Source organism: Scyliorhinus canicula, chromosome 4 (assembly GCF_902713615.1).
Source record: "Scyliorhinus canicula chromosome 4, sScyCan1.1, whole genome shotgun sequence".
Lineage (NCBI taxonomy): Eukaryota > Metazoa > Chordata > Chondrichthyes > Carcharhiniformes > Scyliorhinidae > Scyliorhinus > Scyliorhinus canicula.
The window spans coordinates 222,723,711-222,751,695 of NC_052149.1; the positions used below are offsets into that span (position 1 = coordinate 222,723,711).

Below are 27,985 nucleotides of genomic sequence, written 5' to 3' on the forward strand. Positions count from 1 at the left end.
GTCAACAGGGATGTGTTCCCTGCGGACTCTTCGAATGACGGGATGCAAGTCCATGTCACCTGAAAAATTCAGGCCTTGAGGCCATTGTTTAAAAATAGGCTGTGCCTAGTTAAGACTGAGATGAGAATTTCTTTCTTTTGAGAGCCGTGAGCCTTTGCAACTCTCCCTCAAAAAGCGGTGGAGGCCAAATATTTGAATATTTTTGAGGCAGAGTTAGATATTTTATGAGCAAGGGGGTAAGAGTGGGGATGCAGAGAGTTGAGCTTGCAATCAGACCAGCCGTGATCTCATTGAATGGCATGCTCGAGGGGCCAAGTGGCCTCCCTAATATGTATGTTCGTATATTAGGCTGTGAAGTGCCTCATTGAAAGATGAGGTGCTGTTACTCTAGCTCATATTGAGCTTTATTAGAACAATGCAGTCAGCCGAGGACAGCGAGATCAGCTCGGCACTGTGTGAAGAATTAAAATGCAACCGGATACTCTTGATCCTGTTTCCACAAAGTAGCCACTCAATTTACATTTAGTTCCTTAATTTGGAGGAGATTTGGTGAATGCGGTGTACTAAATTGAAAGTAGTACAAGTAAATTGCTGTTTCATCTGGATAATGGGAAAGGAGGAGGTAAAGGGGCAAGTGTTGCATCTCCTGTGCTGTTATGGGAAGGCTTTGTGAGGGGGAGGGTTGACTGAGAAATGGAGCAGAGTGTGATGGAGGGAGCGGTCCTTTAAGAATGCTGAAAGTTGAGGGGAAAGATGTTTGCTGCAGGTGGCAGAAATAGTGGAGGATGATCAGTTGAGTGTGGAGGTTAATGATGGGAAGTTGAAGGTGTGATGAATCTTGGAGGGAGAGAAAGTAATGAGAGCAGAATTGCAGGAAAAGGAATAGATGTGGACGAGGTCCCTGTCAACTAGAATAGAGGGGAATCCTCTGAGGAAAAGAACTTCTCATCAGGTCATTGGTGAGTAAATCTCATGTGATCACACCATTGACTTCTCTATTAGGCATTTGGGAACCTCAGTTAGGCCACACTTGGAGTATAGTGTTCAATTCTGGTCGCCACACTACCAGAAGGATGTGGAGGCTTTAGAGAGGGTGCAGAAGAGATTTACCAGGACGTTGCCTGGTACGGAGGGCATTCGCTATGAGGAGCGGTTGAATAAATTCTGTTCTCACTAGAATGACAGAGGTTGAGGGGCGACCTGATAGAGGTCTACAAAATTATGAGGGGCATAGACAGAGTGGATAGTCAGAGGCTTTTTTCCCAGGGTAGAGGGGTCAATTACTAGGGGGCATAGGTTTAAGGTGCGAGGGGCAAGGTTTAGAGGAGATGTACGAGGCAAGTTTTTTTTTAAACACAAGAGGTTCGTGGGTGCCTGGAACTTGGCTGCCGGAGGATGTGGTGGAAGCAGGGACGATAGTGACATTTAAGGGGCATCTTGACAAATACATGAATAGGATGGGAATAGAGGGATACAGACCCCAGAAGTGTAGAAGATTTTAGTTTAGACGGGCAGCATGGTCGGCACAGGCTTGGAGGGCCGAAGGGCCTGTTCCTGTGCTGTACTTTTCTTTTTGTTCTTTGTTTTTTTTGTTATCATTCTGACTAAATTGGGTTTGTTCTGGATTTTGTGGATGCACCGTGACAATTTCCCAGATGCCAGTATTGAGAGGAGGTTGTGCTGGAGGTTGAGGCTCACAGTCTTTCAGTGTTCCGTCCGCTCATGGCTACATGGAACACTCGTGGGGAAGGAACCTCCTGAATATTCAAAATGGTACTGTGCCAGAGTTTCTTCGGACAGTTTTAAAGAGGAAATGTTGCCACTAAGATCCAATTTCAAAATCATGCTGTACAGAATTTTCATTCAATTTAATCGCTTTCATTCTCTCTGATCAGTTTTTATGGCCTTTTGCTGTGATGTTGATATGGCTATGAATGCTGATGCCCCATAAGAGAGAAGTTGTCATTGAGGAATTAGTGAGCTATAAACAGTGCAGGTGATCTGATTAATACCAGGGAAACCATCATTAACCCAGCTATGGTTTAGTTTCAGCGGTGTTTCATTCCATTCTATCAAGTACAGCTACACTTCTGCCAATCAATCTACCCCTGTGGGATTGCCATCATCAGTTGCCAAATATTTTAACGAAACTAGGAAAATAATTAACATGCAAAATCAAAAAGATTGAATAAAAACGTTCCCATTGATTTTTAACTGATGGTGTTTGAAATAATACTGAGACTCTCTTTTAAAACATTTCATTAAAAAACAGATGCTGCACAAAGTCTGTGTATATCTAAAAATACAATTTAAATTGGGTTCCCTGGGATCAGCTCTAATTGAGCTGCACAAGTTACATAGCTTTGGGTCCAACCTTGTCCTTGTGTATTATGCAGAGTCCTGCCTGCCCAGAATAACAAATGAAGAACGTTTACATGCTTGGATGCTTAAGCTGAGGAACATTTTTTCGGCACTTTCCCCATTTCTTGTTTTCTTGATCAGAGAATTAAAATTTTGGATTTATTTCTGGCATGATGAAGTAGGTACCATTGAACTTTGGCCCTCTACCACAGGACATTTAAAAAGAATTTCATAGGTTACGCTTCTATATTCAGCTCTGCATGCCCCCCCCCTACGCACGCACGCACACACACGCACACACACACACAACCCTTGGGGACAAAGACATGATCTGTACTCATGGCAACATGTATATTGCTGTGAAATACATACAGATGTATTGAAATAACCAAGGACAATTTAGGTTCAGCTGAAATCGATGTTGATGTTTCCAGAACCAGTCTGTGACTTGTTGCCAAGTGTTTGCTCAATTATATGGAGGCAATAAACTGGTTTACAGGGTTTTTAAGACAAAGTGAGTTTTAAAAAAATATCTGACTTTTGTATTTTGTTTGGTTTCTCTAGAAGTTTGGAGAAGTGGAGGATTTTCAAGAGGATACTCCTTTAAATATTAGAATTGCATTCAAATCAAGAATTGAAGCAGAAAATGTAAGTAGATAGATTTTATTTTTATTCGTTCTCAGGATGTGAATGTGGCTGGCAAGGCCAGCTAATATTCCCATAGCTGATTGCCCTTGAGAATGTGGTGGTCAGCTGCCTTCTTGAACCATTGCAGTCCGTGTAGTGGGGGTACACCCACAGTGCTGATAGGGATTGAGTTCCAAGATATTCAACCAGCGACAGGAAAAGAACGGCAATATAGTTTGAAAGCTTCGGGCAAATGTGTGGCTCAGAGGACAACTTCCAGGTGGTAGTAATCCCATGTGTCTGTTGGCCTTGTCCTTCTAGATGGTGGAGATTGCAAGTTTGAAAGGTGCCCCTGAAGGACCTAGTTGCAGTAGTGCATTTTTTAGGCGCTGCATACTGCTGCTGCTGATGTGCACCGGTTATGGAGGAAATGGATATCTAAGGTGATGGATGGATGGGATGTTGATCAAGGGGGCTGCTTTCTTCTTGAATGTTGATCAAGGGGGCTGCTTTGTTCTTGAATGTTGTTAGAGCCATATTAATTCAGGCAGGTGGAGAATATTCCACCACCCTCCTGACTTGTGCCTTGTAGATGTTGAACGTGCTACAAGAAGTCAGTAGGTGAGCGACTTGCTGCAAGTTCCCAGCCTCTTTCCTGCCCTTGTAGCCACAGTGTTTATATGGCTGGTCCAGCTAAATTTCTGGTCAATGGTGATCCCAAACATGTTGATTGTGGAGGTTTCAGTGATGGTAATGTTTTTGAGTTTCAAGAGGAGATAGTTAGATTCTCTTGTTTGAGATGGCCATTGTGGGGTAGTTACGTGGCGTGAAAGTTACTTGCCACTAATCAGCCCAAGACTGAATTCTTTCCAAGTCTTGCTGCATGTGGACATGGAATGCATCAATATCTGAGGCTTTGCGAATGACACTGAACTACATGTAATCATCAGTGAATATCCCCACTTCTAACTTTATGTTGGGGGGAAGGTCAGTTTTTAAATTTGTTCACGGGATGTGAATGTCACTGGCTAAGTCAGCATTGATTTCCCATCTCTAATTGCCTTTGAGAAGGTGGTGGTGAGCTGCCTTGAACCACTGCAGTTCTTGGGTATAAGTGCACCACAATGCTGTGAGGGAGGGACATCCAGGTTCTTGAATGGCAATATTGTTCCAAGTCCGGGTGGTATGTAGCTTGAAGGGGAACTTGCAGCTGATGGTATTCCCATGTATCTGCTGCCCCTGTAGCTCTAGGTGGGTAGAGGTTACAGGTTTGGAAGGTCCAATCAAAGGGACCTTAGTGAATTACTGCAGTGCATCTTGTAGATGGTACACACTGCTGCCACTGCATCAGTGGTGGAAGGAATGAATGTTAAGGTGGTGGATGGGCAGCTTTGTCCTCGATCAAGCTGCTGAAGGTATTTGGGCTGAGAAGACGAGCCCAGGGAACTCGTGCAGCAATATCCTTGGACTGAGATGATTGCAACCAGTAGAGAATTTTCCACCTGATTCCAATAAACATCAATTTTGCAAGTGGTTCTTGATGCTATAGTGGTTGCCGTGATGTCAAGGAAAATCACTCTAATGTCACTGCTGAAATTCAGTTATTTTCTATGTTTAGACCAAAACTAATGTGATGTCGAGTGGAGTGCCCTCTGTGGAATCCAAACTGAGTGTGGGTGAACAGGTTGTTGCTGAGTAAGTGTCGCTTGATAGCACTATCAACGACACCTATGATTGAGAGTAGGTTGATCAGGTAGTAATTGGCCGGATTGTCTTGTTTTTTTTGTATACAGGATACACTTGGGAGATTTTCAACATTGCTGGAAAGGTGCAGTTTCCGTAGCTGTACTGGAACAGCTTGACCAGGGTTATGGCTGGAGCAAAAGTCTTTGGTACCACAGCTGGAATATTATCGGCGTCCATAGCTTATGTTGCATCCAGTGCATTCAGTCATTTCTTGATATTACGTGGAGTGAATCAAATTGTCTGAAACCTGGCATCTATGATTGGAGGAGGCAGAGATGGATCATCCACTCTACTTCTGGTTGAAGATGGTTGCAAACGCTTCAACCTTGTCTTTTGCATTGATGTGCGTGGTGGCCCCGTCATTCAGGATTTTTTTTTTTCAAGCCTCCTGCTACAGGTAGTTATTTAATTGTCCAAAAACATTCGTGATTGGGTGTTTCAGGACTGCAGAACTTTGATCTGATTTGTTGGTTGTGGTACTGATTAGCTCTGCATGCTGCTTCTGCTGTTTGGTTACATGTAATGTTGTATTGTTGCTTTACCAGGCCCTAATTTTGAAAGATATGTGAAAGATATACTGGTCCATGAGATTTGCTGATTTATTGTTGAATATAATTCCATTTCTGCTACTGGTCCCAGTGCCTCATGAATGCCCAGTTTTGAGTTACGCTGTGACCACCCGATTTAGCCTGATGGAAGTGCCACACAATATAATGGAGAGTGTCCTCATTGTGAAGTTAGGATGTAGTGTTCACATGGACTGTGCAGTGGTCATTTCTACTAATGCTGTTATGGACAGATGCATTTACGCCAAGTAGCTTTATGAGGACAATGTAAAATGTGTTTTTCCCTCTCCTGGGTTATCACACTACCTACCAAAGGCCCAGACTGGTAGATGTTTACTTTAGGACCCAATCTGCTCAGTTGGCGGTGATGCTACTGAGCCATTCTTGGACTTGAATTCCCCATCCGGAGAACATTCTGTGCCCTACTTCATTCAAATGGCGTTCAATATTGAGAGCATTGATTCATCAGCTCAGGGAAGGAGGTAGGTGGCAATCAACAGGAGATTTTCTGCCTCTGTTTCACCTGATCTTATGAGACATCGTGGGGTCTGGAGTCGATACTGAGGACTTCCATGGCAACTCCATCCCAACTGCGTTCCACTGTGCCACCACTTGTGGGTCTGTCCTGTCGGTGGAAAAGGTGATGGAGGAATCTGCGACATTTACAGTATGATTCAGCGAGCTTGAATTAAATCAGGCGGCTTCTTGACTCATCTGTGGGACAGTTTTGGCACAAATCCCAAATGTTGGTGAAGAGAACTTGGCAGGGTCGATTGCACAATATCTGCCTTTGTCACTTCCGGTGTCTAGGTCCTCTGTTTTATTTGTTAACTTTACTGTAGTAGTTTGGTACATCTGAGCGGCTTGCTACGTCATTGAGTGTAGTTAAGTCTGGACCACATCGCTGTGGGTCTGGAATCGCATGCAGGCTGGACTGGGTGAGGGCAACAAATGCCCCCCATGAAAGGACATTAATTAACTGATTGATTGGGTTTTTAACAACAATCTGACAGTTTTGTGGTCATTGTTCATGAGACTAGCATTTTGCATTGTTGACTATATGATGGATAATGAACGATGTTACTGAAGACTTATTTCACTAGAAAGATGCCATCAGAGCAACTAGAGTTGGGCAAATAGACTTCATTCCCAGCATCATCCATATTGCACAAAGAAATTCAAAAGAAAATAAGTTTCCAATATAGGCAGCATGTGCACATTAATCCAGTATCAAACCTAACTGACATAAAGCAGAACTAAACATATTTTTATTATTTCCTGCTGTTGTACTTTCTGTAATATTTATACTTTGAGTTGATTGATAATGACTCTAGATCCAGAAATAAAAATAATTATCAACCCAACTTGTTAAATGTTAATAAATTACAAGTATTATAAGAAATGTAGACTTTTTGGGGTGAATTATTTAGCTGTATGTATAAAATTTCCGGAACCATGTTTCTAATTTTGATGCTCAGAAAAGGTCTGCTGTAATTATCATTCATATTTAGATGTCGCACATACTGATTAAGCTAAAAATGTTTTTCTCTTTGGTCCACAAAGGATAATCTTTATCATTGTTCAGAGATAGAGAATGATGAATTTTTCTGTGTATTTTGTTTTGGACGCCCTGTGTTATCAGAGATTTCTGGTTTTACCGGCCAACACCAACAACAACTTGTATTTTTGCGGCATCCATGGCAACTCCATCCCTACTACCAATTATGTAGTAAATAACCCAAAATGCCTCAGAAGAGAACTCTCGAACAAAGATTTTACTTTGTCTCATGTAAGGACATACTGAGACAAATGACCAAAAGCTTGCCCGAAGTGTTAGGTTTTAAGTAACATCTTAATGGATAAGAGAAAGTTAGAGAGGTTCAAAGAGAGAGAATTCCAGAGCTAAGGCTTCCAAAGCTTAAGGCTTGGCGGCCAAATTAGGAATGCATAAGGGCCAGAATTAGAAGAATACGGAGATCTTGCAGACTTGTTGGGGTGAAGAAGATCACAAACACTGTGAGAGGCAGGGCCTTGGAGGAATATGTAAGCAAAGATAATTTTTCCGTTGAGCCATTGCCCGAGGGAGAGACGATTTTTGTCAGCGAGCGCATGATTAGTAGATGACTGGGATTTGATGCATTGATGCGAGATAGGATATGGGCAGCACAAATTTGAATGCGCTCCAAGTTCATTTAGGGTATTTGGTGGGAAGCCAGCCGGGAGAACTCTGAAGTAGCCAAGTCTAGTGCACAAAGGCATGGCTGAGGGTTTCAGTAGTATCTGCCCTGAGGCATGAAGAGAGTTGACTAATGTTCTGGAAGATGGCTGGGTGATAAGCAGGTATTAAGTTCATTTTGAACTCAAACAAAGCTGGGACCCTTGGACTGTTGCCAGAGATAGGGTATAGTTGGCTAGAAAACCAAATTTATGGTAGGGACCAAATACAATTGGCAATGACTTCGAACGAGTGTGGAAAGCGACGGTCCGCTGGAATTCCAATACTTTAAAGCACACTTGCATACCATCGACAATTATGATGAAGCCTCTGATGGCTAGGCCTGCTTGGGACCTTCATCGAAAGAGTTCCCACATGGCCCAGCATAGTCCAGCTACGTCGGATTAAAGTAGGCAACGGCACCTTTTCTATTGCATTCCATGTCATAAGTAGCCATGTATAATGAACCCAGTGACAGACCAGGGAGAAGGCGAGTGTCTCAGTTAAGTGGGTGGGGTTTTGGTGGTTGGGAGGGTTGCAGGTCAAGGCGTGTTGGGGAGTGGGGTCTTGGGGGTCGTGGATGGGGGTTGGGAGATCAGGGTGGGTGCGGGGTGTTGGAGGTCTGGGGTGTTGCAGAAGGTGTAGGGGGGTGGCCAAGCCATGGGGGTGGGTGTCTAGTCATGTAAGAAGGGTCAGATCGTTAGTGGGAGGAGAGTCAAGACAGCCAGGTCAGGAAGAGGATGGGTGCAGCAAGGGGGGAGGGCCATGTTGTCCCTTGCTGATGGTGGGTTGGGGGGGGGGGGGGGGGGGGGGGGGGGTGTGAGGGGAATATCATGGAGGGGGTGGTTGGTTAGGGTATGGTGGGATCGGAGTCCCCCAGCTGGGTCAGGGTGTGGTGGGGACTCCACTGGAGGATGGCGGGGGTGGTAGCATTCCCTAATGTGGTGGGGGCATGGTGCGAGCAGCGTCACCTAGGGTATGGGGGTGTGCTGGAAGTTGTGTCCCCTTGGGAGTTGGAGAAGTGATGAGGGTGGCGGCCCTAGAGTGTCTGGTATGTGGTGACGGCAGCGCCCCCCAGGGGAATGATGGGTGTATGATAGAAATCCCGATGTGGAATGTTCTGGGTATCTAAAATAGCTACGCAGAAGTTAGAAGAAGTTTTATTTTCTTCTAACTTTTTCTGAGTAATTATCAGTGTACCTCTGGCAGAACCACCTGCATTAGTGATTTAAATTGCTTTGTTGGATGATTCACAGTGCAATTGTCATGTGTAATGTGGTGCTTCTGGATAATTGCTGTGAAAATGCTTGCCTGCAATTTTCTGAGAAGTATTCCCCAACGCATCTTTGGGATAGCCCCCAAATTTGACACTGGGGAACCTGGAGGTTACGGCTCAATGTCCTCTATCTTACCCAGTGCTTAGTTTACGTATTTGTGAGATAATCTGTTCTTCCTGCTGCTCCATCTAACTCTGAAAGTTTAAAAACCTTGGGTGCTGAAAATCAAAACAGTAGGAGGAACTTCCAGGAACACTGCTAATCAGATAATATTTCTAGAGGGAAGACACTTTATATTTTGGATATGAACTCTTCATTAGATCTGGCAGATGCTGTAGCTGAACAGTATTAAAAAATACTGGGCGGCACGGTAGCACAGTGGGTAGCACTGTTGCCTCACGGCGCCAGGGTCCCAGATTTGATTCCTGGCTTGGTTCGATTCCTGGCTTGGTTCACTGTCTGTGCGGAGTCTGCACAGACGTTCTCCCTGTGTCTGCGTGGGTTTCCTCCGGGTGCTCCGGTTTCCTCCCATACGTCCCGAAAGAAGTGTTGTCAGGTGATTTGGATATTCTGAATTCTCACTCCGTGTACCTGAACAGGTGCCGGAGTGTGGCGACTAGGGGATTTTCACAATAACTTCATTGCGGTGTTAATGTAAGCCTACTTGTGACAATAAAGATTATTATTAAAAGATTATAATTTTTAAATAAATGTAACAAGTGGATGGGGCAAAAACAGGAAAGAAAATAGTGATCTGTTAAGTGCATAAATGGAACACGGTTGTACCTACAGTCAAAGTGGTCGTGTTCAAAATGGCAGTCCAACCCTGAACTACTTGTTATTTGTCATTTATTTTCATGTTCCATTGTTGCATCTATCTTTTGGCCTTTTCCATAGTTTAATTACAGCTCAACACAAGCTTAAGGACTCTTTCCTCACCTTTCTACCATGCACTTTGCAGCTTCTGGCATATTGACTTAGTAGACTGAAGAAATGCTGACAGTGTGAAACGAGTGTGCCAGTATTTCTGGCAATGGGAAAATGAACGGTTTGCTGCGATGTGGGTGAGGTGTTAGTGGGCTGTAAGAGAAGGAAATCCAGCAACCCCTCCCCTCTCTCTGATCATGAGGTCAGCATGCTCTTTATTTGCAATGTAAGTGATTTGGACCAGATTTCTGATTGGTCCTCTTTAATAATAATCTTTATTATTGTTACAAGTAGGCTTACATTAACACTGCAATGAAGTTCCTCTGAAAATCCCCCAGTTGTCATACTCCGGCGCCTGTTCGGGTACACTGAGGGAGAATTCAGAACATCCAAATTACCTAACAGCACGTCTTTCAGGACTTGTGGGAGGAAACCAGAGTACCCGGAGGAAACCCACGCAGACACTGGGAGAATGTGCAGACTCAGCACAGACAGTGACCCAAGCCGGGAATCGGACCTGGGACTCTGGCGCTGTGAGGCAGCAGTGCTAACCACAATGCTACCTTGCCACCCAACCTAGATGCCCAACTACATTCAACAGTTTGCGTGGAATATGTATAATTTGCCCCTGCTGCTGCAGAGTAATTGAATGTTCTCATAATTGTCAGGCAGTCTCCAAAGTGCACAGTGCTAACACTGCTTTTAGAGAAAGGAACACTCACCATGCTCAAACCCCCAAATTGAATCGCAAGGAATAGTGGGATTTCAACCTGAGATGGGGAACTTTAAAATAATGCATTGCTAGACCATGAGGTCAGTGAGCACACAGGGGTGATGGGTGAAAGGAACTTGAGTTGGAATGCGTGAAGAGGTGTTTCAGATGAGTTCAAATTCATTGAGGACAATAATTTAAGATGAATCACAAAAGAACCAAAGGTGACATGAGGAAAAACTTTTTTTATGCAGTGAGTGGAGGCAGTGGCATAGTGGTAGTGTCACTGGACTAGTAACCCAGAGACCCAGGGTAATGCTCTGGAGACCTGGGTTTGAATCCCGTCAGGGCCTTTGGTGGAATTTGAAGTCAATAAAAATCTGAAATTAAAAACCTAATGACATCCATGAAACCATGTTGATTATCATAAAAACCCATCTGGTTCACTAATTTGCTTGAGGGAAGGAAACTTACCATCCTCACCTGGTCTGGACTACATGTGACTCCAGATCCACAGCAATGTGGTTGACTCTTAATTGCCCTCAGGCTGGGCAATAAATGCTGGCCCAGCCAGCGACCCCACATCCCATTTTCATGTGAGAATGCCTTTCAGAATTGGATGTTTAAGAAACGTACCTTTAAGAAATGATGCTGATCATATTACTGAAGTGATGTCACGGGGGGAGCTGAGCTGACTTCTGTTTTTTGGGAGTTTTAGTTTCAGTTTGAAGAAAGCTTAGGTGTGGCTGTGAGCTGCATTGCTGGTGATCTCTGCCATGAACGACTATCTCTTAATCCTTTGGTGAAATCTTAATTGTAAAAATGTCTTAGTATTGAATATAAATCTAATGTGCTTCTGTTTGAAGGATTTGTTAAGCCTTTTGGATATGTAAAGGAACAGTTTGCAAGATTGGGTAGTGTTGTATTATTTTCGGGGTTATCTTTGAAGTAAGGGGTGTTAAGAGATTCAATGTTTATTTAAAAGGTTAATTTGAGTTCATGGAATAAACATTGTTTTGTTTTAAAAACCACATGTCCATAATTGTAATACTACACCTGGGGAACAAGCCGTGTGCTTCAAAAGCAACAATCCATTAAAGGTGGTCCTGTCTCATACTTTGTTTTATAACACTCCTGTGAAATGCCTTGGTTTGTCTCATTTGTGTTAAAGGTATAGAAATCTGACTTGTTGCAGTAGTCTGTACAACTTGTGTGTATAATTTAATGCTATTAGTTCAGTTGTCATTCTGGCGAAGTCTCCTGCATCTCCTGAAAAGCCAATATATCCGTTTGAGGTGTGGTTCCCAGAACTGAATGCAGTACTCTGGGCCTAACCAGAATACCATATAACTATAAATATAACTTACACTCTGTTGTATTTACCCCTCGTAATAAAGGCCAAATTCCTTTTAAAGCAAACTTTTAAACAAATTTCATCCCTGTTCACTAACTTCGAACTTTCTGTTCTCAGATGCCTAAATCTCTCCATAATTCAATAATTTATAGCTTCTTGGAAATTCTAAGTCAAGCAATGATTATAAGGAATTATTCAAAATTACATGGAGGTGGCACGGTAGCACAGTGGTTAGCACTGTTGCTTCGGAGCACCAGGGACCCTGGATCGATTCCTATCTTGGGTCACTGTGCTATGTCTGTGCGTTCTCCCGTGTCTGCATGGGTTTCCTCCGGGAGCACTGGTTTCCTCCCACAAGCCCCGACAGAAGTGCGTGTTAGGTGCATTGGACATCTGAATTCTCTCTCGGAACAGGCGCTGAAGTGTGGTGACTAGGGGATTTTCACAGTAACTTAACGGAGTATTAATGTAAGCCTACTTGTGGCACCAATACAAGATTATTAGATTATACTGGTAAATCTTTGTTTGAGATTCATTATTTGCGCATGCTTACATATTGGTAGTTCACCGCATGTTAAGTACCTCGATCATTGTTACCTGTAAAGACATTTTATACCGTGAGCTGCATTTATTTTGTAGTACTTTAGAACTATTTGGAAGAAAATGTGGGGTTGAAAAACTTGCTTCAAATGGATTTTCACATTTGTATCAACAACTGACTCAGCAATTGCATTTTCTAACTTGATTCATATAAATCCTGCACAGGCTGCCAATCAGGGCGCAAAGTTCAAAGGCCGAAATCTTCAGATCTCCTGGTACAAGCCAAAAGCACCTTCAGTATCAACAGAACCGGAAGAAGAGGATCCAAAAGAAGAGGTACTGCACTGGCCATAGAATTTCCCACTGCTTGGAATAATACAGTAGTATTAGTGCTCCTGAGGTTCTTGTCAGACAAATAATTCCTACTTAAGATCAGGATGATCCCTGACTAAAGAGGAAGGTGTCAGAAATACATGCTTCCTAAGATGATATTACTAGTTGAAGTAATATATAATTTTTAATACATATATATATTTAATTTTATAAAATTATTTGGTTTTGGAAAACAGAAAAAACTGTAACTTGTGTATATTGGTTATTAATGCAAATTGCTCCGTGTTACTTGAGTAAGAACAGGTGTGCACTGATTATTGACACAAGCTTTCAGACTGTGCACGTGACACAATCTGCTGCGTGCCCAAAAATCAGAATGATGGGACTTTCATCACTGGTAAACTACAGGCAAGCACAAAATGATTTTTAATGTTTCAACCTATCTCACTTGAAGGTGCTAATTCGTGCTGGATCATCGAACTGTGGGTAACAGGCCATTCCCTGCGTTGCCTAAGTGACCATTCCTTATGCGAGCATCAATCGGTTATCGGAACATGAGGGGCATAACAGCCTACCTCGGCCATGACCTAACCGAACATCTGTGCAATTTTTCTGAAGGAGCCCCTTAATAGTGATTAGGAGCCTGAACCTACCGTGATATACTGTGCCCACCTTCACCTCGGGCACTGCAGCTAATTGAAGCAGCTCTGTTCTCCTGGATGAGAGCACACACAACAGCTGAAGTGAAGGATTTTAATATGTGTCCGTTCTTACTTACAAGGTTTCAACTATGTTATGTGCACAATCACGATTATGTTTAGTTCTAAAAAAAAAGGCCTATGAACATTGGGTGATTAATATTGTAAAGCAGTAAGGTTAATTCACCTTGCCTTTGGGAAACTTTTCAGGGTCTCACTTGAAACAGTCAGGCTATGCAGTCCATCATAAGGTTTTTTTTTTTTTTTTTTCCTTCATTAAATTAATTATTACAGGTGTACGAGCAATGTTGTGTTTTGTCACCTCATAACGTCACATTTTGTAAGAGTGAACTATCCAGCAACAGTAGGACAAGTAAATTAATCTCCTACAATGTTACTAAGGTATTTCAGCAGTATTGTTCGTACTTTTAACCTGATTCCAAAGTGGTTTCAATCCACAACCAGAGAGAATTTGAAATTCAGTACTATCAGAGAAATATAGGAACAGCTTTGGTTCACGAATGATAATGTAGTCATTGGAGATCATTTTTTGTAAAATGGACTAAAAATAGCTTAGCTGACCCAGAGCTTTCTATTACCTTGCACACTGCTAATCAGTTGTAGCCATCTATAAGTTATTATTCTACAATATTAATAGTGCATTTTATAGCATTAAAGATATTAAATTGGTACAGTCAAATTCACAACTTACATTTGTATGGTAATACAAAGGAAAAACTAAACCTGAAATCAATCACTGATTGTAGAGATACAGTGGCAATTGAAAATACAAGCGCTAGGTCTCTGACCAAAATATTAACTTTTCATTTGAACTGGAGAATAAAACCTCTACCATTTCACCAATGTTTACGATGTATCATCATTTGTGTTTGACTCACTTTAGCATTCCCCTCTCCTTTTGTGGGTGTATGTCTCAATTCTAATACCAGTGCCTTCTGAAAGATGAATATGTGCTATCCGATAGATATGGAACTTTTTTTTCAGAAACATCTGCACCAAAAAACGTACAAGAATGTACAATGTTGCCCATTTTTGTCATTTGAGAAATTCTAGTCTGTCAGCAGGTTTTGAATTTTCACTTCGCCCAGTATTCATGTAGTTGCTGCCCATCTGCTGTTCGATATCATGTTTTACTGTACCAAATGTTTAAATTCTTTTGCAGTAAAATATACCCTTTAACCCCTAATTTAAACCATGAACACAGTGCATGGTAACCAATTAAGTAGCAATTGGTGAGGTTTCAACTTCCTTTCACTTAACAAATCACAGCAAATGTTTCACAAAAGAATGTAATTCTGAATCAAACTATTTATCGCAGTGATAACCTTTTATCAAGTTTGGATCCGCATTTTTCACAGGTATTTTGGGGATTCTGGTTCGTTGTGATTCAAAAATGTAATTCTTTTTATCATCGTTGCAATCAAGAGAAAATTGAAACTAGAGGCACACACAGGGAGTGATTGGAGGCAGAGGAACAAGTTTAAAAGCAATTTTGATTTTCTGTTGATTGATTATTACATTGGACATGAGTTGATTCTTGACATTAATGTGGTACTGTCACTTGTCTGAATGGCAGTTGTTTTGACTTTCAAGCTTATTTGAATTGGAGTTGTGCAAGGGTTGTTTGTAAAATTAATTGACCTTTTGTTTTAAATGTACATTTTCTAATTTCACATAGACAAGCTTGTCTATGTAGCATTGCAATGGTCCACTTCCACAAAACAGCAGATATTAATCCATTTCAGATAAATTTCTGTTCCAATAAATTAGGATCTAATATTGCCATTTGAATTAGGATACACTTGAAAGGATTTCCTATCAAGTTGCAAATACTACGATACTGAAACCGGGTGATGGAACCCAAGTGTGCAAAGGCTTATATATTCAGTTAAAATTATGTGAGTGTAAGTATTTATTTTAAAAAGGTTAACTTCTGTTCTAGCTTAGTTCAGAGAGAAAACCAGATTAACCCAGTAACTACTATTATGTTTGAATCATTTGATATAATTTCAGAGTTCAGGAATATAGATGGAACACACCATAGGAAACTTGCTGCACATTTGAATAAATACTATCTCCCTTTTCCTATTTTTGTTTGATTAATTTGAATAGTTTATTTTATGAAACTGGAGCTGGGCCTTAAACAAATACTTTTAAAAAAACAAAAACAAAAAACAACTTAATCGCTCAAATTTTAAATTTACAACCACACAGAAATAAATTCATATATGCTTAAAGGATCGAGCTTCTCCTTAATTAGCTAGTAAATATATAAATATTTTACTTGATCAAGTAAAATCAAATTTGCAACTGAATCACTAGGGTATTTCAGAAACAAATAATAGAATTTCATATTCAGGTTAGGGCTGTAGATATGGATTTTTCCGGTCCGATCTGCAGGGTTTTGTTTAAACCAATATTATGTGTAATTCCAGCTCCAGGGACACCAACAGGAAGGAGGTCAATGATGAGGAATCTATAGCTGTAATACATCAGGCATTTGATGAACAAAGCAATTAATTGAAAGGCCCAGCACTTGGTGCACGACTATATGTCATGGCACGTACTCAAAAACATTATATAACATTACAGAAAGAAGTGAAGTAGGGAAAATGTGAAATGCAATAAATCCAAGCATCATATATTTCCTGTCCTTCCCCACTCAAAACACGTCCCTTCAGAAAGCAAGATAAAGATGATACTGTGATGCATGCATGTATGTATGTAGCAGATGAACTTTATGTACCTAACAATCTTGAAATAAAGCATATTGTTGCCACTGTTTTGGAAGTGTTAGTATGATGTTGTCTGTGTTAAGCCTAATTCCATCTAATAAAAAATTAAACCAAAAACTAGTTTCTGGTGGCACTGTTTTGCCAAAACCCAAAGCTGAAAAACAGTTGTAGTTACTTTGGTTTAATATGAGGTGCCTTATAGGTGCTCAAGTGAGGAAAGTTCATTTTCAGGGTTAACACTTTAGTTTAAAGGTGGATAGTTAGCCAAATAGAAGTTCCACCTTCATTAGAGTTTTTGTGTGGACAGGTATCATTAAGTGGTATCAAGTCACTGAAATGTTTTCCATTTCATTGTTAACTTTACCATTGAATGCAGCAATAAATACCCATATCTGATTAGTTGGTGGTAGTGCTCTTTGGGAAAACTCTGCTATTCTTTAATTCAACTGTGGATGTAACTTATGCATTTTAACTGCGCCCTCTCTTTCTAAAAAAGCTGTGATAAAGTTTGAATACCTTTGGAAAAAAATTAGGTTTTGAAAGACATGCAAAATGGAAATTGTTTTCTTTTAAAAGTTTGCTTATCGGCTAGAGGGTTGGAAGATCTTTGATTACCCTTTGAGGGGAATATGATATCCTGAATATATATATATATTTTGTTGGCAAAATTCATCAATGGTGAATTTATCAACAGAACAATAGTCCGTTCAATGAGACGACTCTTGGCCTATCCAACTTGGGTTAGTTGAGTTAATGGTGTCGTTAACCAGTTAATCTTCGAGACTTGTGCAACAATCCGAGCAAAATTGCCGTTGTCATCTTGGCTTTGCATTTACAGGTTGTCTTGATCGTCGTTCAAGTCTCAAACTGACCTTCAAAGTCCTTTACAAGTACAGCATAAATTTCCCAAATATTTCCTGACTTTCAACATTTCCATTTTAGCCTGGCTGTGGAAGTGGTGGGATGGACTGCAGCTATGTGGGTCCTTGTAAATCAGGAAGACTGGAATTTCATAACTCATTAAGGAATCTGATAATTCTTCATTTAAAAAATAGTTGTTTTTATCATTAGTTCTACAAGGAATGTTTTCAAATGATAATGTCTGATTTGATCCTTCATGAACTGTCTCCAGACTGCTGGATTAGAATGAATTCACCATCTTGCTGGTTCCATGGATAACTAAAATAAATCTATTTGATGGTTCATCTGTTATAAAACAGTGTTTGGAGTGACCCATCTTCTGAAGTGACCTACAGTAAATGGGTTTTGCTAGGGACTGCTAACTCATTACTTCATGCAGAAGTTTGCATTTTGGGCTTTGGGGGGCAAGTGGTTTCCTAGCAGCTAACTTTTGACTTTGGCTCAAAATAAGATTCTGGGCTGAACCTACATCATAATAATTGGTAACAAATGAAGCAGAAGTTATATCATTTGCAGGCCAAACAAGCTGAAATTAAATTAAGGAAGCAGAATCGTTCAATATTATCAGAAAACGAGGATCAGGACAACAAGAGATGTGGATTATTAACCCCTTATACCTCATCTGTGTAGAGAAAAGTGACAAAGCATTTAATTCCAGTTGGAGTGCTTAGTTTGGAGACTGTAAAGGTGCAGTGGAGCGTAAAGTAGAAAAAGAAAGTCACACCTGAAGTGGTTAAGGAAAGCTACATACATTTTTCGTCTTCCTTTGCCTGCATTATTCTAATAAACCAGAGGTTGTTAACCTCGTAGACCTGATGAGCATATGGGTATGGTCTGAGATCTTGCATTCCTCCAGTTTGAACATCTTCTGCATCCATGATTCTGTTTGCTTCACTTTTGGTGGCTGCATCTTCAGCTGCCAATGCCCCACGTGCTGGAACTTCCTCCTTAAAGTTTTGGGCCTCTCTATCCTCCTTAAATTCAACACTTTGACCAAGCCATTGGTCACCTGCCTTAAATTGCTTGATGTCAAATTTTGTTTGAGAATGCTTCTGTGACATTTTATGATATGAATGATTCTTTGTAAATGTGAGCTGTTGGTGTAAATGAGGGAGAAGTAGCAGAGTGCTCGTACAGATTCCTCATGAGGACAATATGGGAGATAGTACAGAAGTATATGATAGAATAAAAATGTACTGCCATACACTATGGGAAAATCGTGTCATTAACTCGTCTGGTGAATGAGAGCCCATCACTCCGTAGAAACATCTTGTGTAAAGGGACACAACTTAGGTTGATTCTTAAGGCCGTTTGACTTGTTAGCAAATCATAAGTGAGATGAAGAATTTTGAGCAGAACAGTTGGTACCTCCATTTAGCGATGGCGCACAATGTATTGTCATGTATGGGTACTGCTTATAACTCAACATTTGGAGCATACAGGCAGAAGTTTGGAAATCTCTCATGTATATAAAGATTGCGCGATAGAAACTGGGTGTATATTTCGAAGTTTGACGCGCTCATTTTCCGGATGATTCATGACCGAGATGAATGCACAACCCTAAATGAACAGAGTTGTCCTTGTGGTAGATGGGTAGATTCCTGTATTCTTTATTCAGGGTTATACTTGGAGCTACAGGAATTGGTGGGTGCTGCACAAATTAACACTCCAAAATGTATTCAATTTCTACTGTCAAGAGGAACATATGATCCAGGTGGAAAGCCAGGATCCAACAGCAAGACTGAATCCAGCAATCCAGCTGTAAGAGATGAACCGATTGTGCTGTAACCTCAAGAAAGCCTGTCATCAAACTTTTGCCTGATCACAATGAACAAATGGCCAACAAAGTTTTGAAAGTATGTATAATGGTTGGCTATCAAAGTGGATTGCTTCTTGGGCATGAGAAAGAGTTTGAATAATAACATACCAAAATATTTGCAACTCCGCCAAAGAGTGGAAAACGTACGGAAGAAAAGACGGAACAGCAGATATCAGGGTAGTTACACAAGTTGACTTTGAGAATTGGTACCTGAATTTCAAGTCGTAGGTTGACTTAATACATCAATACCTATGGGTATAATATCCTCAATTGCTGCCTTGTTATATTTTGCAACAATAATGAGAATCAAAGCAGAAACCATGCAGTGTCAAGCATTTATCAAGCAACTTGACCAATATCATTCGTGTATTGGCCTGCACCTGAAAGTGGGGATTGGAAAAAAACTGTCAAAATTTGAAAGTTTGAACTTTGTTCACTTTTGATCAATCTGAAGAAATGGCTGTGTGGTATGAAATGACGAACAAATCATTTTGTTTGAATATCTGTATGGTAAAGATGCACCCAAGATATTTGATTTGACCGTTTTCCTTCTGGGGGTATTTGGCTTTATTGTGGGAACCTGAGATCAACATAACCTAATTATTTATATTAATTTATGTTTTTACACTTTAATATGTTCATACGGAACTGGTGCAGCACATGTAAGTGTTGTTTTTAAAATAAAAAAGATGAATGGGCACCCTTCCATATGGACAAACAGACCTTTTCATACATCAGTTTCCCATTTTTTCTTTAGGCGAGTTCTTCAACCCAACTCTTGTAGATAATTCATTCACAATCATTGCAATACTTCTCTGGAGGCATTACATGCCAATTTGTGTGGCTCCCATATCTGAGTAATATATTTTCAATAAGTAGAGTTTCAATATCCGCAGCTTTTTTTTCCTTAGCATGCTAAATGTGTCATCTTGTAACTGGCATTCCATTCAACATTTTATTTAGAGTTGGAGTGTATTGTCTGCAGTTGAATAATTTAAATGAACACCTCTAGTTTCATAGAGACAGTCCCCTTCAAAAAAAGATGCTCTACCAATGCAATTAGGTTAACCCTTATTTGGATTGTGTGCCAGATTATTTCATTATTGCGGTGGAAGTGAATGTCATGGTTGGGCTTAAACAGTTCAGTGAGATTTATCTTGATTAAAGTTGTATTTATAAAGTTGAAAGGTTGTTTTCTGTGGCACATTTATTGTCAGCCTTGGTTCAATTGGGGGCACTCTTGCCTTTTAAGTCACAAGATTCTGGGTTCAAGTCCCACTCTAGAATTTGAGCATAAAAATCAAGGCTTACACTCCAGTGACGTATAAGGGAGTGTTGAACTGTGGACGTGGTCTTTTTCAGATGGAAGGGTAGACCAAGACTCCATCTGCTCCCTTGGGTGGACATAAAAGATCCCATGACACTATTTTGAAGAAGAATAAAGCAGTTATCCCAATGTGCTGTCCAATATTTATCTCTCAAACAACATCATGAAGAGCAGTTTGTGGGGTCATTGTCACTTGCTTTTTATGGGAGGTTGGATTGCTGTGGGCAAACTGGCTTTCATATTCCTACATTACAACAGTAACTACATTTCATAAGCACTGTATTTCCTTGACTAACAAAATACTTGATTGGTTGTGAAAAGCACTTTAAGGCAAGTCTTTCTTGTTGTTCTATTTACCAGCAACCTGATGAAACATGTTTTAGATTAACCAAATTTGTATTAAATATAAAAAATAAGTTAAAGGTTTAAGTAGGCTTACTTTAGTGGTGTGTGTAGGAAAGGGTAGATTCAGATTAAATGCATGTGAGGAGGTTTTGATCAGTTCAAATAGTGTTTCTGTTGTGCTTGGAGAGGTTTACAGTGTGAAAAGTAAATAAAAGCTTGGAGAAGAAGAGGAAACTGAATCTCGAACAATGTACTGTGCAGTGAAGATGGACAGAGCTGAGAAGGAGTCGGCTAGTGAGAAACCAGAAAGATATCTGAAGTGGTCTTGAGGTTTGTGAGCCTTAAGACCACTTCAGATCTTATTACAGTGAGACGTTAGTTGACATAATCAGTGGCTGGATCCGAGTTTGTGTGCAAGCATTCAAGACACAGGAATCCTGAATGGATAGTTAGAAAACCTGGAGGTGGGTTCTTGATGAAAATACCTGATAGCATTGTTTGAATGAAGATTTTAAGAGTGTTTTTCTGAGAGTGGAGTTTGGAAACACTCATGCCATTCTTCTGGGGAAATTTGTGGAGAAATCCATGGAAGATCGATTGAGAAGCATATTCCATTTGGTTTCAGAGTGGGGTGTTATCCTTGAAATCTGGGTACATTTGTGAAGATAATACTCAAACTTCTTAATACATTTTTTTTCTTCTTGTTAAAAACCAAATGGCAATCCTGTAACTGTCCTGTGTTTTCTTAAAATAAAACATTTAGGTCTTCTGAGCCAGGGTTCCATTCTGGGACATTATGACACTAACTGGGATTGCAAGAGGTGGCAAAATCTAATTGCCTGCCACCGGACAAGGGATGCTTTTGCCTCTAATCATGATTGTTGGGTCCACAAATTATTAAATGTACTGTGTGAAGAGGTTTGTTGTCATCATAGGAGCACATTTGCTTATATTTATGAATGAAGGTATTAAAAGTAAAATTTATTGGTTCAATCAAGTTATGTGGAAAGGTGGACTTTCTAATTCAGAGATCTGGGAAGTTAGCAGCAGGGTAAATGAATAAAAGTGGCATTTTATACCAGGAAATGTGTGAAAATATTACTACTTTTGAAGTACACAGGTTAGGATGTTTTTAAGTGCAGTAGTTTAAGTCAAACTTTAAAAGCATTGTTTTGCTTTGTATTGATGTACTTTTTCAACCCCATATTGTCTATGGGCATGAATTTATTACACTACAAGAGGTTTTTATATTAGAAGAATTCTTAGAATATAATCTTTCCATTTTGGGATTAGGAAACCGAAGATGATTAACCCAGAAATAAGGCCACCGTTGTCTCAGAATTATTGCAGCACTTGGGACTATTTCTTTGGCAAGAGGTGATACAGTTTGGAGCACTTTGAAAAATTACCCTCAACCTTTTGCTCAGAGCTGCCTTCTGTGACAATGTTAGATTCTTGAACATGCACTTCAAGAAAGAGGCTGGTGGACCCTGTAGATTAAATGTAATTTCTTGTATAAGGGTCTGGCACATAATGTGTGACTGAGTCCAGTACTGTCCACACAGTGATGTAAGAGAAGACATGACCTGCACCTCAGCATCATGTAGTGTTGGAAAGAACCAACAAGAGTATGTAGAAGCGAGCTTGGACTTTTTTTACTGTACGTAATTTCCAGTAGTTAATAACTTACTGTTATTAGCACGGTAGCATTGTGGATAGCACAATCGCTTCACAGCTCCAGGGTCCCAGGTTCGATTCCGGCTTGGGTCACTGTCTGTGCGGAGTCTGCACATCCTCCCCGTGTTTGCGTGGGTCTCCTCCGGGTGCTCCGGTTTCCTCCCACAGTCCAAAGATGTGCAGGTTAGGTGGATTGGCCATGATAAATTGCCCTTAGTGTCCAAAATTGCCCTTAGTGTTGGGTGGGGTTACTGGGTTATGGGGATAGGGTGGAGTTATTGACCTTGGGTAGGGTGCTCTTTCCAAGAGCCGGTGCAGACTCGATGGGCTGAATGGCCTCCTTCTGCACTGTAAATTCTATGAATTACATAGACTGCAAATATCTTAATAGGCCCTACCGAACGATGCCAACATATTACAACATGGTGGTAGCAAATGGAATAACTCAACCTTGCAGACACTGCAGAAGAAAATTAAAATCCTAGAAAACTGAAAAGAAATCAAAGCATTATTCTTACCTGAAGAAAAGCTCAAAGTGAAGGCACAGAGGAGAATTACCAGAGAAAAGCTTCAAAGAAAGGTTTGAAATCTGGAAGATTTCTAGATTTCCAAATTCTTCATGGCAGAAGAAGACTCCATTGAACCCCATGGAAGTCCACCTTAGATACCCAGATTGTACAGTCAGCAGGCCTTGCAGGGGTGAGCTAAAAATGTAAAATTCCTCGATCTGAAAAAAGTTAAACACTGCATTGGTTAGAAATTGCTGTTAAATTGCAGTTCGAGAATCCCAAATCCTGAGTTGGTGCCTGAACACATGGTGGCCGAGCTTGCTTCAAACAAAAATTAATTGTGATTAAGTAGGCAGCTTAAAAAACACTGCAAAAGCTGGGACACAATGCTTCCAAGGCCTAAGAACATTGCGCTAAAGTGGGAAGATTCTAACCAGTTGATCCAGGCATCCACTATTGAAAAAATGTAAATGCTGAGATCGCGAATGCCATTATTGCGGGTACACGCCAAAACTGGTAGCGTGGGGAAACCCTTTCTGAAGAAATGTATCGTGAATTTTCAAAACATCTTGAAGCTGGACGTGCAATTAAAAGTTTTCGTCATGGATCAGAAATCCATTCTTCCAGATCAATTTGAACTTATCCTCTGGACGTATCCAATGCCCAGATTTATTACAAGGTTGGGGACTTTGGAGAAAGAGATTTCCTAGATACATGATTGCTTCAGGTTTAGGTAAAAAGACACGAGCTGTACACTGCTAAGACACTACTTTATTTGGTGGGCCCAACAGCTAAACATGAAATCATTCCACCAATAATAGGGAGACCAAGATATGGATTGCCAGACCGCTATAACCTATGAATTCCAACTTGGGGGGGGTTTAAGTAGTAGTAATGATATAATGTATGGGGTAAAGTGGGATAACTTGTAAATACTTGGGTGAAGGTGTAATATAAAGGATTAACATAAAAGGTTAATGTGAGGTTGAGTATAGTATTGCCCAAACAGTGATGCAAGAGAACCCATGACCCCATTACTCAATAAAGAAAGGGAGAAAACATCCAGAAGGGCAGTCAGACTGACATCAGTAGTGGTGAAGAATCCGTTGTTAGTAATGTAACAGGGCCCATAGGAAAACAATGCAACACCAACTTAGAGGGAAAGTGTTTTGAGGTTGTAACTTGCATGGAACATAAGCGATGTAATGTTCTGGATTTTCCAAGAGCATTTGAAAAGGTGCAACACAAGGGACCATGGCATTGAATGTAATTTATTAGCGTGGAAAGAGGATTGGTTATGTACAGAAAATAGTGTAGAAATAATTGGGCCATTTTTGACTTGGCAGGCTGTAGCTACTGGAATACCACAAGCATCATTGTTAGGTCTTCGCTATTTACAATCAATTACATAGGAAAATAGGAAAAGGAGTAGGCCATTCACCCCCTCGAGCCTGTCCTGCCATTCAATGCAATCATGGCTGAGCTGTCCTAACTCAAAATACCTGCCTTTGGCCCATAATCTATTAATATCTTTGCTTAACAAAAACTTATTTCAGATTTTAAAATTAACAACTGATCTAGCATCAATTGCTGTTTGTGAGAGAGTGTTCAGAATCTCTACTGCCCTTTTGAATGCAGAAGTTCTTCCTAACATCTCTTCAGAACGGTCTAGTCCTCATTTTTGACACTGCCCCCTAATTTTAGAATCTCTAACCAGTGGAAATAGTTTATCTTTATCTACCCTGACTTTACCTGTTAATATCTTGGATACTTTGATCAGGTCACCCCTTAACCTTCCAAATTCTAGCGAAACAAGGTCTGATTTGAGTAATTTTTCCTCTACTCAACCCCTGTAATCCAGGATTTGCACTTCCTCCAAGGCCAAAATATCCTTCCTAAGATGTGATGCCCAGCACCGCTCACCGTACTCCAAATGGGTTTTGTATAGCTGTGTCTTCCTCGTCCAATTCTCTAGATATAAAGGTTAGCATTCCAGTAACCTTTTTGATTATTTTCTGCATTTGTTCCTGGCATTTTAAGGACCTAAACATCTGAACCCAAGTCTCTTTCAACATTCACCTAATAATAATAATCTTCATTAGTGGCACAAGTAGGCTTGCATTAACACTGCAATGAAGTTACTGTGAAAATCCCCTAGCCGCCACACTCTGCCGCCTGTTCAGGTACACTGAGGTAGAATTCAGAATGTCCAATTCGTCTCACCAGCACGTCTTTCGGGACTTGTGGGAGGAAACCGGAGCACCCGGAGGAAACCCACGCAGACACGGGGAGAACGTGCTGACTCCGCACAGACAGTGACCCAATCGCATCCGGGTCCCCGGTGCTGTGAAGCAACGGTGCTACCCACTGTGCTACCGTGCCACCCATAACCTCTTTCTATTTAGAAAATACTCTGCTCTATCCATTTTTGGTCCAAAATTGATAACCTCTCACTTGCTTGCATTAAATTCCATCTGCCACACTTTTGGCCATTCTGTCAATATCTCCTTGCATTTTATACTTTCATCTAGGCTGTCTAACAATGTCACCTAACTTTGTATCATCCGCACATTTGGATATATGACTTTCTATGCCATCATCCAAGTCATTGATGAATACTGGGAAGAATTGAGGTCCCCAACACATATCCCTGAGGTACATCACTTGTGACCTCCTGCCAATTAGAGTAATTACTCATTAAACTCCACTCTGTCGCCTGCGACTCAAACCAATTTCCTGACCATGTCAATAATTTGACCTCAATGCTGTGGGCTTCCACCTTAGTTAACAGTCTCTTGGTGCCTTCTGGAAGTCCATATAAATGACATCCACAGATATTCCCCTGGCCACTACGTTAGTCAGCAATTTCCCCACCACAGACATTGGGCGAACTGGTCTGTAATTCCTTGATTTCCTCCTTTCACCCTTCTTAAAAAGTGGAGTGACATGTGCAAGTTTCTAATCCAGAGGGACTGCTCATGAATATGAGAAGTCTGAAAGATTATAGTTAGGGAATCTACAATGTGCTCCCCTACCTTCTTTAACACCCTTAGATAGAAACTGTCAGGTCCTGCGGATTTGTCACTCGTTAGTTCCATTAATTTTCTAGTTACTGATGCTCAACGTACATTAATTGTATTAAGTCCCTGTCCTCTATCGACTATTAGTTTTTTTTCTGAACTTCCGGCAAGTTATCCTCCTTTTCAACTTTAAATACTGAGGCAAAGTAATTAACATAGAACATACAGTGCAGAAGGAGGCTATTCATCCACTATTCATCAATGACTTGGATGATGGCTTAGAAAGTCATGTATCCAAATTTGCGGATGATGCAAAGTTAGGTGACATTGTTTGACAGCCTAGATGAAAGCCCATCTAGTCTGTATCAACCCAATAACCCCTTCTAACCTTTTTGGACACTAAGGGCAATTTAACATAGCCAATCCACCCAACCTGTACGTCTTTGGACTGTGGGAGGAAACCGGAGCACCCGGATGAAACCCATGCACACACACGGAGAACGTGCAGACTCCACACAGTGACCCAGCAGGGAATCGAACCTGGGACCCTGGTGCTGTGAAGCCACAGAGCTAACCGCCATGCTACAGTACTGCCCACGGTAGTGTTTGTAATTGTTCAACATGTCTGCCATTTCCCCATTATCAAATGACTATCTCAATTTTCAGTTTTTAGTCGGCCTACATTGCTTCTCATCCTCTGTTTTTCTTTTTATATAACTACAAAATTTCTTCTTCTTGATTTTGATGTCCATTGCAAGTTTCCTTTCATAATCCCTTTTAGTAGTATTTTTAGCTGCTTTATGCCCCTTTGCTGGTCCTTGTACCTGTCCCATTTGTCCTGATCTGTGCTATGTCTTGCATTTTTACAAGCCCTTTCTTTGAATAATAATAATAATCTTTATTGTCACAAGTAGGCTTACATTAACACTGCAGTGAAGTTACTGTGAAAAGACCCTAGTCGCCACACTACGGCGCCTGTTCGGGTTCACTGAGGGAAAATTCAGAATGTCCAATTCACCTAACAGCACATCTTTTGCGACTTGTGGGAGGAAGCCGGAGCACCCGGAGAAAACCCAAGCAGACACAGGGAGAACGTGCGGACTCCACACAGACAGTGAACCAAGCTGGGAATCAAACCTGGGACCCTGGAGCTGTGATGCAACAATGCGAACCACTGTGCTACCCTGCTGGCCCTAACCTCGTTAGTTGTCCATAGCTGTTTTTATTTTGTGTGTGTGTAGTGGAACCTTTTCCTCTCTGGAATATGCTTGCTCTGTAACTCATTGAATGTTTCTAAATATTCTCTACTTATCTTTAATTGTTTGACCCATTAACAGATCTTCCCAATTTACCATGGACAGTCTCTGCCTCATCCCGTTAAAGTTAGCTTTACCCAAGTCTAAAATTCTAGTATCTGAAACATGCTTTTCTCTTTTAAACGGTACACTGAGTTATAATAATCTTTATTGTCACAAGTAGGCTTCCATTAACATTGCAATGAAGTTACCTTGAAAATCCCCTAGTCACCACATTCCGCAGTCTGTTCGGGTACACTGAGGAAGAATTCAGAATGTCCAAATTACCTAACAGTACGTCTTTCGGGACTTGGGAGGAAACTAGAGCACCCGGAGGAAACCCACGCAGACACAGGGCGAACGTGCAGACTCCACACACAATTCAATCATGTTGTGATCACTATTTGATAAATTTCCACGCACAGTTAGGCTATTAATTATATTGGGCTCATTACTCATAATTAAATCTAATATTGCCTGTCCGCTTGTTGTATCCAGAACATTCTGCTTCAGGAATGTACCCCGGTCACAATCCTGAAATTGCCAATTATCAGATGAGACTAAGCAATGTATCAAGTTTGCTGCTGCTACAAAGTTAGTTGGAAAAGTAAGGAAGGATGCAAAGAGACGGCAAAGGGATTTATATAAACTGGTTAGGTGAGTATAGAAAGAACATGGCAGATGGAATATAATGTCGTAGAAACAATAGAAAAAAGAATATTTCTTCAATAGCGAATGACTACAAAATGTTGGTGTTCCAAGGGGCCTGAGTGTCTTTGCCCATGAATCACAAAGTTAACTTGAAGGTGCAGCTGGCAATTCTAAAAGCAAATGGTGGCTTTTATGGCAAAAAGAAATGCAGTTTAAGAGTATTGAAGTGTTGCAGTAATTGTATATAGCCCTGGTGAGACTATGCCCAGACTACTGTGTACGATTTTGGTCTCTTTACACAAGAAAATC

The 27,985-nt window shown here is 40.8% G+C and overlaps 1 protein-coding gene across 6 annotated transcripts in view; it reads left to right on the forward strand.

Moving 5' to 3' along the window:
* The window catches only part of rbm27 (RNA binding motif protein 27), a 160,274-nt gene that overhangs the window by 105,678 nt on the left and 26,611 nt on the right, over window positions 1–27,985 (forward strand). For 5 of the 6 annotated variants that reach the window (XR_005460510.1, XM_038796137.1, XM_038796133.1 and 2 more), the window contains 2 exons: window positions 2,926–3,009; window positions 12,551–12,661. Coding sequence is in view for 5 of the 6 variants with exons in the window: in XM_038796137.1 (XP_038652065.1) it covers window positions 2,926–3,009; window positions 12,551–12,661 (195 nt within the window). In the remaining variant the exon portion in view is untranslated. Of the gene's footprint in view, window positions 1–2,925; window positions 3,010–12,550; window positions 12,662–15,812; window positions 16,168–27,985 lie in introns of those variants that run through there. The other variant, XM_038796134.1, reaches the window with a different exon arrangement.